The 15,264-nt window shown below is 43.0% G+C and overlaps 1 protein-coding gene across 1 annotated transcript in view; it reads right to left on the reverse strand.

Moving 5' to 3' along the window:
• The window catches only part of COL28A1 (collagen type XXVIII alpha 1 chain), a 688,108-nt gene that overhangs the window by 206,656 nt on the left and 466,188 nt on the right, over positions 1-15,264 (reverse strand). Inside the window, exons 25-26 of the mRNA XM_085630877.1 lie at positions 14,490-14,558; positions 13,551-13,619 (exon numbers count right to left, since the gene is read on the reverse strand). Of these exons, the coding sequence (XP_085487003.1) occupies positions 13,551-13,619; positions 14,490-14,558 (138 nt within the window). The remainder of the gene's footprint in view (positions 1-13,550; positions 13,620-14,489; positions 14,559-15,264) is intronic.

Here is a 15,264-nt window from a genome sequence, read left to right on the forward strand (position 1 = left end):
TATTGTGATAGAATATTATTAACCTAGCCATACCATTCAGTATAGCTTTCAAAGTTTTGGACAAAAATGCTTTGCACATACATCTTTTATTATGTTAGTAGTAAACATATAGCTTATTCATACAAATCTCTGCATATTCAATTCAGCAAGACTTGAATAGAAGAATTATGTGATCAGTAGTCTGGTAATATTCATTACAGTCCTGTAGTATTCATATTCACTGATTTTTTTGCATTGTAAATGAAGACTATTTGATTAGCAAATAAGTATTTGAGAAGTATTCTGTTAGTGTTCAAGAAGTATCACTCACATTCCAGTAGTCTTCATACACTAGGCTTCACAAAAAGAATACTACTGAATGCTAAAATTGACGTAAAATAGTCTTCGAATGCTATAAAAAGACAGGTTAACCACTAAATATAGTATTCAACTTCGATAAGGGATCTACCAGAAAGTGAGTCACTGACAGCACATTCCTCATCTTTAGAATAGGTAGTAAAATAGTACCTCCCATTGGTGTAGGGCCTGTGTAGTGGGCTCACATAAAAAGGCTCTGCATCACCGAGCAGGTAAATTGACCTTCCCGCCACACCTGGTTGTCAAGGCAATAGTGCTTTATTAACGTATGCAAAAACACCCAAATCACTGCTTGGCAAATGTCAAGGACAGGCACCTTTCATGCCAACACTGTCATAGCAGCCTTGGCCGTTGTGTAATGGGTCCACATACCCTCAGGGGGTTGTTTCTAGGGGTGGGTGTAACTTGCACAATTGTCTGAAGTGTAATTATGAAAATCTACTGCAAAAATATGTTCAAAAGCAGCAAGATGACACAAGGTTACATGGAATTATGCTAGGAGGATAACCCAGCATTTTGCACAATTTTCTTAGTGCAAAATGCACTCTTGAATCCAAAAAGGACCAGAGGATGCATTTTGCCCTCAGAAAATAGTGCTAAATGTAACAAAAATGTAAACTGCAGCAGTCACTTGCGCTCACTAAGTTTATTGTTCCTTTGCATCCGTGATAGGAATTTTGTGCTAAATTGCTCATAATTATGGAAGCAGGTGTAAGCATGTAATTTTCTGTAACTTCATGCCAAATGAGTAATGCAAAATTACAGAAATTACTCCGGAGGCCTTGTTGTTTCTTGGAAAATGTGTTGCAGATCTCGATGTAGAGGACTACCCACCGCAACATGGACCTCTTCTGCACAGCTTTACCTTTCTCCACTCCAGAACCCCCACAAAGAGTTGATTGACCACTTGGTGAGCCTTGATACAATCGATATAAAGACTTGAAGCCCTCTTGGTGTCCAACCCATGAAGCCTCTCCTCCCCTTTCAAAGGGTATGGGGGACCTAAAAATGCTGCTAGAGTAATCGATTACCCAATGTGGAAATGACTCACAACCTCCGGTAAGAAGGCTTCCATAGTACTCAGAACCAGATTGTCCAGAGATTAGGTGGTGTACATATTAGAAATGTCAAGACTAACCCTGGGTGTAGTGGGTGTAGTCGGGCTACACGGAGGGCCACTGAGTTGCAAACAAACTCCGTGGCCCTCCGCATAGCCCACTGCTCACTCGCCTCCACCCCCCATTATTAACAAGTAATTATACTACTTTAAAACAAGTAAATTAAAACCACTTACCTGTCCTGCGGCTTCCCCGGGCTGCCCTCCTCCTCTTCCTCGCCATCTCTGCAAATCCTCGGGAAAACTACGCATGTACGCGCGCCCGCGCATTTCCCACACGAAATGTGCATGCGCAGTCGAGCGCGCATGCGCAGTTTTCCCAAGGATTTGCAGAGACGGCGAGTAGGAGGGCAGCCCGGAGACGCTGCAGGACAAGTAAGTGGTTTCAATTTACTTGTTTTAAAGTAGTATAATTACTTATTTCATGGGGGGTGGAGGTGGGGGCTGACCAACTCCGCTCCACTGCGGAGTGTGCATAGATTTGCCTACTCCATGGAATGCGAAGTAGGCAAATCTCCGCACACTCCACGGGCACAGCGGAGGTCTCCGCCCGGTGTTAGTCAAAACCAAGTAAAGGTCCCACCGGGGAATCACAAATAGTTTGAGAGGGAGATTGTGTGTCAAACCTTTGATAAACCACCTCCGAATTGGTCATGTAAACAGGTTGGCTGGTCTGGCAAATGCAGAAAAGCTGACATGGCCAACAAACTTTTACAGTGCCCAATGCAAGGCCTAATTGGGCTAAAAAAAAGAACAAATAATAGAACTAAGCTTGTAAGGGGTCAGTGCTTCAGGCACCACACCTGGAAACAAATTTGTCCCAATGCACTGCATAGATGGATTTTGTGGACAGAATCTGCCAACAAGGATGACATCTACCACATTAGGTGGCAACTTAAATTCAGTTAATTACCATTGCTCGATCTCCACACATGGAGGTGTTAGTTGCCGGAGCTCAGATAAAGGACCCTGCCCTGTTGCGGAGATAGAATTTTCTCCTGCAGTGATAGCCTGATCAGAGGACAAATGATCATTCTCAGGAGTCCCTGGTACCACACTCTCCTGGACCAGTCTGGGGCAATTAGGAAGACGTGGGTCCGGTCAGTGTTGATCTTAAGAACTGTTGGCAGGAGAGGCTTTGAAGGAAAGGTGTACAGGTGTCCCTAGTTCCATTCCAGCCAGAAAGCATCTCCTAGTGAGTGCTTTCATGGAAGCTCCAATTCAAAGAATCCTTGACACTGCACATTGTTAGTGGAGGTGAATCAGTCTATCCAGGGCTATCCCCACTGATCAAATCTGCCATTCTCTATCTGGATCCAGATGCTGATCTGCCAGATGGCATCTACTCATTTTGTCGGCTGTGGATTGAGGCAAAAAGAACTATTGATGGACAGAATGCAGAACAATGTCATACATTCACCCCAGTAGAGATCTTGGCCTAAATCCATCGTTTATTTGCCACCTGATTGGCTACTAGAAAGATGTTTTGCTGCTCCAGCCATATGTAGAGTCTCTAAGAATGTTGGCACAGGATTATGGACATCACTTCACCTTGCTTGTTGGAGTACCACATGGGGATCATTTTGTCCATAAGGACCTGCACCAGCCTTCCATTGAGGAAAGGCAGGAAAGCCTTCGAGGCCTCCATGTACACCAGAGGCATCTGATCTCTACCTCCCCGGTAAATCCCTAAAACAGTAGTGATGCATCTGTCACCACTATAAGCTCTAGTTGGGAGTAAGAGAGCAGTATGCCACAGGATAAATTGTTGTTGGTCAGCCATCACTGATGATCTTGGGTCATTTCCCTCAAGTCCTTGATGGAGTGAGAGAGAGACAGCCTTGATGTTGGCCCACTGGAATTTGAGGTTCCATTGCAGGGGCCACATGCTCCACCTGGGGTTGCTGATAAGGAGGATGCACAAGTGCACAAGGCCAAGAGACCAAGAAGCTTCAGAATCATGCTCAACAAGATCCAGGACTAAACCTGAAACAACGGGATCACAGTCCAAATGTCTCAGGCTCGCAGTGGTGGATGAAAGGCTTTGAATGTTACCATATCCAGGATCACCTCAAGTGAACATAAGCCTCTCCGAGGATATCGGGTGGCACTTTGGCTTAGTTATAGTGAAAACCAACAATGTTAAGAGCTCTGTCATCTTTCAGAGACGGTCTCTGATTTACTGTGGTGAGCCCATATCACTAGCAAGTCATTGAGTTATTGAAATACATGAACTTCCAACAACTTTATATGGACAGTGACTACCAAAAGCACTTTCATGAACATCTCAGGGCTGAGCTGAGGGTGAAGGTGAGCGCAGTAAATTGAAAGGGCTCCTGGCCTGCCTTGAACTACAAGTAATATCTGTGGAACTGCAGGATAAGTATGTTAAAATATGTATCCTGCAAGTCCAGGGACACCGTCCAGTCTCCCGCATCCAAGACAGGTAAAACCTGATTGAATTTTTCCTTCTGCTGGAAGCAGGAAGACTTTTAGAGGCTGAAGGTCCAGAATAGGCTTGGGACACTATCCTTTTTATTTTTGAATGAACAAGTAGCATTAATAACCCCCTCTCCTCTCTCTGAGTACATTACGCCTTCAATGGCACCCATGGAGAGTAAAAGGGGTACATGCAGGATGTTGGACAGAGCTACTTCGAAATTCTGTCTGGTGTGGGGAGGAAAATGGTGTGAGGAAGAAATGAAAGGCAAGGTGTGGCCACTCTGAACAATCTCTAAGAACTATCTCTCAGATGTGATGGATCACCAACCTCGTAGGGAAGAAGGAATCTTACCTCCCATCAGTTGGCCATGGGTCATTGAGGACAAGCTAAAGCGTATTGATAGCTGTTTCACCAGGGAATGAGCAGATATAGGACTGTTGCCCCTGCTTTCCTGTGTGATGTCTGCTAGTGCCATATCTGCAGCCCAAATGGGTTGAACAGCCTGCTGTATCACTGGCTGGGAAGGCTATCGTTGTCTATAGGTTAACACTCTCAAATAGCCTCTAAATTTCCAAAACTGATGGGGAAATTGTTTTTCAGGAGTCAGTATCTCCAAAGAGCATCCTGTCTTTAAACCTCTCCAGTGCACAGTCAACCTTCTCTCCAGACAGTCTAGACCTATTCAAGGGTATGTCCATCAACAGTGCACAAACATCACCAGAAAACCACTCAACCTCACCCAGGTGTGCATTTAAAGAATGACACTGGAACCAACAGCTCTTCAAATGCTGTCCATGGTGTCAAGGCCTGTGTGGATAACATATACTGCAGCATCCTGCCCTTCAAAGATTGTCTGAGCCACCGTTCATGCTGCCAACAATATTGCCCTGGCCATGTCCCATGAGGCTTGCATGTAGTGGCGTCACAGGTAGACTGCATTTATGAAACACAGTGCCAAGCTGGCAGAAGAAAACATCTGTTTGCCAAACATTTCAATCAGTTGCATTCTCTATTAAGGAGATTGTGCAACAATGAGTTAGAATTAACGTTACTGGGCAAAGCATGCAGAATAAGTCTTTCCGTTTTGAGTTAAAATCGAATAACCATGGGCATGCCTGTGCCACCTGGCTGCTTGCTGATTAACAGGTGGACAAATACATGGTATTGGTCATGTAGTCATTAAGGTATCCATGAAAGCACCACTGAACGGGAGCAAGGCATTAAAACACCATTGAATGTGATCAAGGGCTCTAATTTTTCTGGCCCAAGTTGGATAATCCCCCTAAGGACATTTGTCTTAGTGTCAATGGAGGGCAACTTCGATTTTAGTACCTCAAAAGCCTTCTGAACCACAACCATAAATGAGGCACTTTCCTGTGTTGGTGCCCCCTGTGGCGAATAAAGCTCAGTTTCAGTGGAGGTGTTATGCCTACTGTCATTTTGCAAGTATAATAAGTATAATGCATCATCAGTATAAAGAAGGGGAAGCAAGCCACACCTTCCCCATCTTCATCAGTACCCTGGGATGCTCCTTTGTCTGGTCTAGGATGGGAGTTAGAACTAAAAAGAGAATAGAACCTCTGCTAATAGTTGCTGCTTGGTTGAGGTGTCGGGTTACCATCAGGTAACATGACATCTGGTGGCACTTTACTTATTTGTGGTTTTACATTGCTAATGAGTCATTGATCAGCAATGGAATAGCCAGCAATGGCACTGGTGTGGTGGAAATCAGCATGAACTATGGGTCTAACATGGAAGGTTATACTGGCATTGGTATGAATTCCAGGGGATAAACTAAATCAGGGAAGGCCCTGTGGCACCGTGGGGCCTAAAGGCGCACCAGAAAGTACACTAAAATTTGAAACACTGCCTCCTTGAAGGCCTTAATCTGCTGCAGGATTGAAAATGGCCTGGAAAACTCATGGTGTGTCAGGACCAGTTGAGCTATGGCCGGTGACCTCGATTGAGTGCACCTTAGATGTTGACACCCTTGCACATTTTCTTTGGAAATAGAGTGGTTGAATGGGGGTATGTCCTGCTTCCCTTTCTTGAGCTTATGTTTGGACTTTGACTTACCTGGAGATTTTGAGCAGGAAATGGAGCAATCACCAGCCGGGAGCAGTCCTGTGACTTGGAATAAGAAAAGGATGGTATGATATCTAAGACTTCTTCTTATACTCAAAGATGTAAAGCATTGCCTTAAATCAACTTCAGGAGCAATATGAGACATTGGTCATATGACTTGGAGCAGTGACCAGAGCCCGGGCAGCAAAGACACACCTCATGGGGATCTGTGACCGAGTTCTACTTGCAGCAGTATTGATATGGCTTGAAGTCTGTAATTTTTGGAGGGACATACTCTATTGCACATTGTCTGAGATACAATTTGGAAATGTCAAAGACCAACAAAGATGAGATTAAATCTCCAGATCTATGTTGAAGGTCTGGAAAGAAAGGATCTGACAGTGTGCAGGGTTGGTGCCTATATGGAGCTCCACTCTATACTTTCTAGGGCGTAAGGAGCCGCACAATGACAGCTTGCGGTGCACAAGCGCATTGCTGAAAAGTTCCCTCGATAAAGTCTGACACCTGGGGAATATTCTAAAGCTGAATAATCTGTGGTTAGAAGTATTCATCAGAACTTTCTGTACTGCTGGTGGAATTGCCAGACTGAGGACAATAACTCCAAGGATTATGTTGTGGCTTGGCTATCTTTAAAAATGCTTAAGTGCCAAATTGCCTTGTCTTCAAAAATTCTGAATCCGTACCCATTGGTGGTGTCCAGCACACAGCACATATTTCGCTACCTCCTGTCCATCTTAAATAGTTTGGGCAAGAGACACCCTGTGGTTTCCCCTGGATGGCCAGCAATATCTTGCTGAACATTTCCCACTTGTGAATGTATCTGTCTAGAAGCCACACTGCATTTGAGGACCATAGGGCAAGACTAGCCAAATCAATCATATTTTTGCTGAATGAATTGATCCCCTATCTGGAGCGATAAAGGGAAAGGCATTTGAAATCATTTGTCAGAAAATCAGGGTTGCTCAGAGCCAGTCCGCCTGACTTGAGAAGCCAAACATGTTTATGAAATAGCGGCAATGCGGGTTTTTGTGTGCCTTGTTAAAAGGCAACAGAGGTTCTGTTGAAGACAGCCTGGTTGGAGTCTTTCAGTCAACAAATTGGCCTTTGTTTCCACCATGGGCAGTTGTAAATCAGACAGGTCTGCTGCTGTGTGCACTACTATTGGAAAGGAGGAACTTTATTCTTTTGGTGGATCTGGTGATAAGTGAAGCACAGCCTTAGAGGAGATGTGCAGCCCACTGGCATTCTGTAGTTCTACATAAAGTCCTTCCTCAGTGCGACCAGAGGGGAACAGATAGTCTACCTCCTCATCATCATCAGTGTCATGACAATATGTTGTAGGCTCTGGACTCCATCAGATTTCGCGCCAAAGAGGACCTCCAGCATATGGGAAAACCAGCATCCTAGAGGAGGTTAAGATCTGATTGAATGACCATTGGCTGCACCTTGGTATTCTCATAGAGTGGCATAGGCCTGGCAAGGGCCAGTGTCTGTTAGGGGTTCAGAGAGCAGTATTGGGATCAGATCAGGCATCAACGGGATCAGCACCAGTGCCAGCATGGCAGGAACTGGCATAGACCTTGGAGCTGAAGTGGAAGTCTGGACCAGCTTTAGTATAGGCTTAGAAAGTTGTTCCCAAGTGGGCAGCTGGTGCTGTGGGAGGGTCCATCGGTGGATGTCTGACTGGAGGCCCCTGCTGCTCCATGGGGCCTGAAGGTGCACAAGAGGGACCCAGCAGCGTCAGAAAGATCTTCAGCATGGCTGGTAGAATGCGGCAATCCAACACCAGCAGTGGTGCCAGATCAGATTCAGAAGACTTTCGAAGCAGTGGGTTGCCCTTGTGAATTCTCACCTGATTTCAAGCAGTGGGATGAGGTTGAATCCCACATGTCTTTCTTGCACTAAGGGCATGGTTTCAATTTTGATTTAACTGAAGACATTGGCACTTGTACTGAGAACGGCCCTGTGACTTGTAGCATGAGCACGTCTGATGTTTCCAACACAAACTCTTCTTATGCTCTGCAACATATAGTCACTTAGATAGTCTAAGTAAGAGGAATCTGCGGTTAAACGTATCCATCAGAATATCTATACTAGCCGTGTCCTGATTGTAAAGGAGAACTCAGAGAACATAAGCACGGTTGGTCCATTGACCTGAAGAGGACAAAATGGTGGCAATGACAATAAGATCCCAGAAGAAGGTGGTAGAAAAAGACTCTGGTGTGTAACAGGACCTGTGAAATGAGAAATACATCAGGATCCTAGGTTTTTTTCTGCTTGGCAGGAACATGTTAGTGAGTGGCCAAACTAATAAGAACTCAAAGAACCAGTCATGTGGTCATGGAGAAGGTTGAAAGACTGAGGTCCACCACCGATTCACTACAGTAGAGATTTTATCTTGCAAAAAGAGACAGTAGCATGAGCCAGAGTAAAGGAAGTGAAGGAGAAAGATACAGAAATGGTGAAGGCTGCAACAGGGAAAGCTTTGCTGGGTTAGTGAGTGAGTTCCTCTGCTACTTATTATGATGCTCTATAATCAAGAGATTAGGAAGCAGTCAATCACATTGTTTTGTGAGATTGGATAGTCTTTTCTTGAAAACAGCGATTGTTAGTCCTTGCAGAATGAGGTGCATTCATAAAAGAAAAAAGGATTCTTCTAGTGAACTGTGTGTATACAGTCTGATTGATGTAAACTCAAGTGTCTATAATAATTATTTGGAAAAGAATGAGTAAATAGAACAATAATATATTAAAGAAATATTATTTTAATTCCAGATTACATGTTATCCAAGGAGAGGAGCATGAGCTTCTGAAAGGGTCAGCAAAGCCACAAATGGGTTTATTCAAGATAGTAGAAAAATAATATCTCTTCGTTCGACAAATTGTGGATCTTATGGCACCTCATTTGAGACCTAAACAACTCCTGGTAGTCTTGAAGAGCAGGACTATCATGCTTTGGCTGAGAATGTAGATCTGCTGTAAATCTCCACATTTCCAGAGTTTCTCTGCAGGCACAGAGAATTGAAATACCTCACCAGAAAATGAGGGAGAAGGGAAAGCAAAGACACAGGAGTATTTGCTAGGATAACGCCTTATCAGAAATACCCGGCATAGACTGACATTTTTTAGCAGTCTGATATGCAGCCATAACTTCAGCTGCGGATGGAGGGAGTTCTAAATAAGCAAGGTATAAACCAACAGGTCAAGTGCACAATAATTACTAAATCTGAGCAGGTGCAAAGAGGACATATCTACAATCCGACGGAGTAGCTTACTGTGATCCAGAGTGGCGTTGCAGTAATGAGACCAGAAATTGACCACGATACCAGCACTGGTACCTAGAAGGCCAAGAAGCGGAAGAATACAAAACAGCAGCAGATGTATGGTAGAAAATAGCATATAACCAAGCCAAGGTAAAAAAGACACAAGACAATGATTAAGCCTCGAGGAACTTGAAGGGAGGAAAATAACAAAGTTGGAACACATGAATCGAGTAAAAGTGACAAGCCAATGTAGCCACAAAATATTGCCATGGAAGGAGACATTACAGTGTGGTTAAGAAATGATTCTACTATGGCTGACCTGTAGCTAAATCTCTGACCCGAATGTTCCCACCCCAATTCATATAGCGGTCTAGTGTTCCTCAGATATCACTACCCAGATTGCAGGCCACATGTCTGAGCAGGTCTGATAGTGCCTAAAAGTCTCAGAGACCTCTACTGAGCTAGCTCCTGTCCTAAAAAGAATGTGACTCATGCGCCATTAAAAAGTCCCCGAAGTAGTCTAGATTTATTAATGCCGAAAGTCAAAGCAATATGAGCCAAACCATGAGATTAATTTCAGGTTGTTTTCAACAGCTGCCTTCTACTTCTACTTTATTATCGTCTTTTCTTCTTGGCAGAAGCCAGGGGTGGCTCCTCCACATGGGCGGAGGAGCGTCGCCGCACTGCTTTCTCGCAGTGCGAGAAGAAGAAACATAAAATGGTATTATGAATTCCATTTTATGTTTCTGCTTCTCGCACTGCGAGAAAGCAGAGGGTTTGGTTGGGTGAAGGCGGGTGGGTGGTCCTACTGCGTGCAGCCTGCATGGCAAAAACGGCCTCCCCATAGACGTCTATGGGGTCGGTTTCCCAGCCAATCACAATGCTGCAATTGGAGCGTCGTGATTGGCTTAGGGGAGGAGAGGGAGGCTGCACGCTTCCTGCGAAGAGCAAAGAGAGAAGGATAAGCGATGCAGGACCAGAGGCGAAGGTAAGTTTTAATTTTTAATTTTTTATTTAAATTGACTCCCCCCACCATCCACGTGCGACCCCCTTCCCGTGCGACCCCCCACCCGTGAGTCATGCTGGCCCCGGACTGATAGAAGTATGTTATTTACTTTTAAGGGATTTGCGTGAAGACTGTTGAACTAGCACCATGCATGTTCAGGAATGTATGTACAGCACTGTAGACTGTGGAACACAGGGGGAAGACACCATTTGGACCATGCCATGAAAAAGACCCTCTGTTGACTCATTTTAAGCCTGATTCTGTGTTATGCATTCTGATGGATGTACTTTGTGCACATGCATCTGTGTGGGTATTTCTATAGCACAAACCTAGCTACAGCAATGGAGCCCTGTTTTTTCATATAGCAAGGCAACCCCATCTCTAGCAAAGGTCTGGGGGAACAGGACACAACTATCAACACTTAAATTGCCCTAGCTATGTTTTAGTGTTCCATTAGGTTCACCAAGTAACAATGCCTCATGTTTTTTATTTTCTGTTTTTAACTGTCAGAGCAAACTATCTCTATACCGTACATAAAACCGAACCCAGTATGAGCAACTTCCAAAAAGTCTATTCATTATTAATTACCTATAAACATTTTATTTTATATAATTAATTTTAAGTATCAAAACCGTTTTGGAAGGGATTTTTCGCTCTTGAAGCACCTCTACTTACGTCCATTACATTCATACTTGTTCACCCATAATTGTACACTTCTAATCCCTCAAATTCAAAGCATCCTAGCATTACTTGAGTAAGTTTATCTATCTTATTGGTAAAAGTGTCATGGTAGGAAACTTCCAACAACGTCAACGCTACATTCCGATTGAAACGTGTATTTACATCCACCTTCTTCACGACCCTCAGAGATCTCTTTTAAAAGTTAGCCAAATTGCTGTCACAGAAGAGATCTATCTTGTCATCCTCCATATATTTCTTCTACCGTTCAACTTCTGCACTTTCAAATCTCAGTAGCTCATACAACTACTGGTTTGAGTCGGGATCTTCTTTTAAAATGATTTAATGCATGATTTAACTGCTATTATTCTGTGCTACTCCATAAGTGGGCAAATACTTCATCAAGGCGTGTTGGCTGAAGAAACCTTCTTAAGTACACATACTATATCCCTCCACCACAGCTAGCTGTTACTCATCTCTCTTGTAGCAGAAAAGAAGCAATGGAGCCCTGTACAAGGCCAATCATAAAGATAACGACCAGTGATCATTGATCATTTACAAGGCGGAGCATATAAGCAGATTTTGGTGATGTGAGAAGGGCCCTCAAAGGTGCCGAGATGTATAGTTCTTTGACGAGGTGTGTCTTCAGTTCCTTCCTGATTAGGAGATTCAGGTAGTCCCGATGTGTACAGGGACATCATTACCGATCTTGGGTGCGTAAACGGAGAAGGTCTCTTTCATGTGGTTTTCTTTTTTACAAGTGTTTGTCCTCCAGCTTGGTGGTGTCATTTGCATTTGAGACCGACGTCAAGCTTCTCTAGTTGATCTATCTCTTTCATGTGCAACAGCTTCTCTTTGGTAAATCTACTTCAAAACATGGGTCTGACTCGCAATGATTTTACTGTGACTTGCTCTTGGTATACTCATGGCTTACTCCAGGAATTCAGGAGTAAGTCAGAAGTATTACAAGGGTAAGTCATGTCTACAACACAGTAAACTATTTGTGAATCAAGCCCAGTACATTTTCTCCTCGTAATAGTTCAAGAAAAGCATCTAATATAAATAAAATAAGCAGCGTGCATGTTTAGAGAAGGCTGTACAATGTGTTAGTCGTTGGATAAGAGTCGCGGAGGAGGCCAAAATTGAGAAGTTTGCATCTGGGCAACACACTGTTCCCACTCCTTGTTACATACTTTCAACACGAACAGCCGTGCACAGATCATTAACTTTGTATCTGTAATATCCTGTCAGCACTAGGGACAGAGGGCAGCCGCTAGCTTCTGTGTACTTGATAACAACCTGCCATTAGCACCCAGTGTTTACACACTCTGATAGCAACTGTGTAATGTGGGCCTCCGCCTCCAGGTACCGTCAGTTTTGATAACTTCGCATTTAAGTGAAAACAAATATTGCAGTCAGTCTTGGCTCACACGGTATCTTTCCTTGCTCACAAACAAACCTTTCAGTGCAAATCTACAGCGAGCAAACATTTTGCCTGTGAAGCTAATCAACAGGGGGGCATATTATCAACGATTTGCGATAATTATTGCAAAGTGCGCTTAGCACAGTTTTTTTTATCGCTGGATTTCCATGCCGTGATAGCACGGTATTATCAACGCGGATCGCAAAGGCGATAGGAAATCCAATGATAGCGTGTAAAACCAGCAATAGCGTCAGAATTCCAGCGATAAATGAACTGCGCTAATGAAATGCTTGCTAATATGCAAGTGTCTACTTAACCTAACAATCCACCTCCCATTGACAAGATGGTTAAGTCAAGTTTTTTTCAGGTGTTAAATTACAGCGATAAGCGCGACTTTTCTTATCGCTTCACGGGCATTGATAATAGAGGGAAGTTGTGTTTGCGACTGTTTCAATAGAGTTTAAGTCAGGAACACCTACTTGGCATGTCATTAGTGATATATATCGCTGACATGCAAAGCGAGAAGGTAAACGGCTAATATCGTCGTAAAACAAGCGCTAAGGCTTGTTAGCGAGTTAATGGTGCGATGTAAAAATCGCCGCTTTATCCCCGGAAAGTGCCGCGAAACTGGCGTAAACTTGCTTGATAATATGCCCCACGGAGTCTAAGACAACCATTTGCTGGAGTTTGTTGGGTATTGCTGTGAGTTGGGAGTGGGTGTGTTTCCATGGGTTGGGGATGGGTAAAAGAGGCAAGAAGCTCACGTTATAACACATGCAGGGTTTCTTTTATGCTGTGCAGGTTTTCTATTTGCTTTGAGGGGTGCCTAAATGAGGCCTTCCTACTAATGGTTTTTAACGTAAATATTTTAATAAAATTAAAAAAAAACTAGGGGCATGAAACTTTTAATAATTCAATGTAAAACATGAAATATAATGTTTAGTAATTATAAACATGATCAATGGACCGATTCTACATCATGCATGTTTTTAATCCTAAAGCCTTAAGACTCGACCTGAACTCTAACAAAGCAGGATCAGTTAATGCGTGAACGGCTTCTGAAACATGATAGTCCCAGGTAGTCTGGAATCTGCCTGTTAAAATTACACAATTTCTCAACTTCCCTGCATCTTTTTAGGCTTCAAACCGAAAGATAAATATCAAATATGAAATGTTACCTTTAAACCAGGCAAACCTATCCCTCGTGGCCCGGAGGCTCCGGGCGGACCTCTAATTCCAGGCTGACCCTGAAGGAACACACAAAAGCACTATTATCTGCGTATTTTCATGAACAAATAAGGTATGGAAACAGGATAAAACTATTTCTATATGCTTTTCATGAAGGTACTTACACAGAACACCAAATGAATGTAACAATGCTAATTAAAGAACTGTATGCGATTTGTAATCTTTATTATTTTAGTGTTGTCCTATAACATTAATAGTGACATTGGTTGAAGCTGATAAAAATACTGAGAATAATGGAAATGTATTAGCGTCTTCTGGTTATTCAAAAAAGTAGTTATAATAATGGATGAAGATGCCTAATACAAAGTTCTAATAACTATTCCTAGGAATGTCAATCACTGCAAGTTCATTACTTTTGTTTTCTAAACTGGAACCAGTACTTATTCCAAACTAAAGCTTTGTACCGAGGCAAATCCAGGGACAAGCAACATTTTCTCTACGTTTACACAGTAAAAAGTAAAGGAGAACATAAACTGTATCCACTGTTTTATTGATAGAGATACAGGAAAGTAAAGAAGACAGTGGGCTAGAATTTTAACGTATGGCTTTGGTATTGAAATGTGTGGTGGGACCAATCCTGCACTACGTATATTCAATTTTACATCCATAATACGAGTTAATTGAATAGTTCTGAGGCAAATCAATCTGCTTAGAGTAAACCATCCTTGCTTTCAGTAGACCAGGTAGTGTCCCACCTCCTCCATTTTCAACATTACTAAGTTGTGTTTAACCGGGATTGATTGATCTTGTCCCACCAGCTGGTCCATCACAGCTTTATGCCAGACCTCTTTGATGAACAGGTCTGGAAAACTAAGGCTAAGACCATTGGCTGAGCAGAGGAAGAAGATGCTAAAATCAGAGTACTTTACCTTTGGTCCTGGATCCCCTGTACCTACGGCCCCCTGTGGCCCTGGAGGTCCTGGCAATCCTGGTGGCCCCTAAACCCAATAGAAATTGAATGAGGTCAGCGGCTTGTTCAACCCAACCGTGAGAGAAGCGTGCACGCATCATTATTGTAAGCTTGCCACATATCTGTATGATACAAATTTCCTTTTTGTGGAACAGTCTGCAATAAATCTTCAGTTAAGTACAGGCATTGATTAATTAATCACTCACATACATCACCTTTTACTCCTTTGCTAGTGTTCACGTTGTTTCCATTTGAAAGTAACAATACTTAAAACAACTCAATAATGGACAGACTCCTAAATTATTGTTAATTCCATTGAAGTCCAGTGAAAACGCTGCTCGAAGAGGAGATATGTTGCTAAAATTCCTGTGACAAAATCCATCCACTTACTGTAATATTTTTTATGTAATTGTACGTGTTAGCACCAGAAGGTCTGGAGTGAAATTACTTAACTTGTGAGTAAACATATTTAAATATTGGATTTCCTTACCAGACGTTCAAGTTGGGAAGTTACAGGGCTGGATTACAAATATTGTTGGCAGTTCATGACTGTGTGTGCAGGATTACGAAATTGCACAGGACAATAGTGCTTGCATCAACAACGCAGAGCAGCCCGCTGTCAATGACATAGCAGTGGTCTGATGCATCACACTTTTGCCCATGTCCCCCACCCTTTGAGGTGGGATTACGAGGATATGTGCATTATTTGACCTCACTTCACTCATCTTTTAGCT

The sequence above is a fragment of the Triturus cristatus genome, chromosome 10, assembly GCF_964204655.1.
Source record: "Triturus cristatus chromosome 10, aTriCri1.1, whole genome shotgun sequence".
Taxonomy (NCBI): domain Eukaryota; kingdom Metazoa; phylum Chordata; class Amphibia; order Caudata; family Salamandridae; genus Triturus; species Triturus cristatus.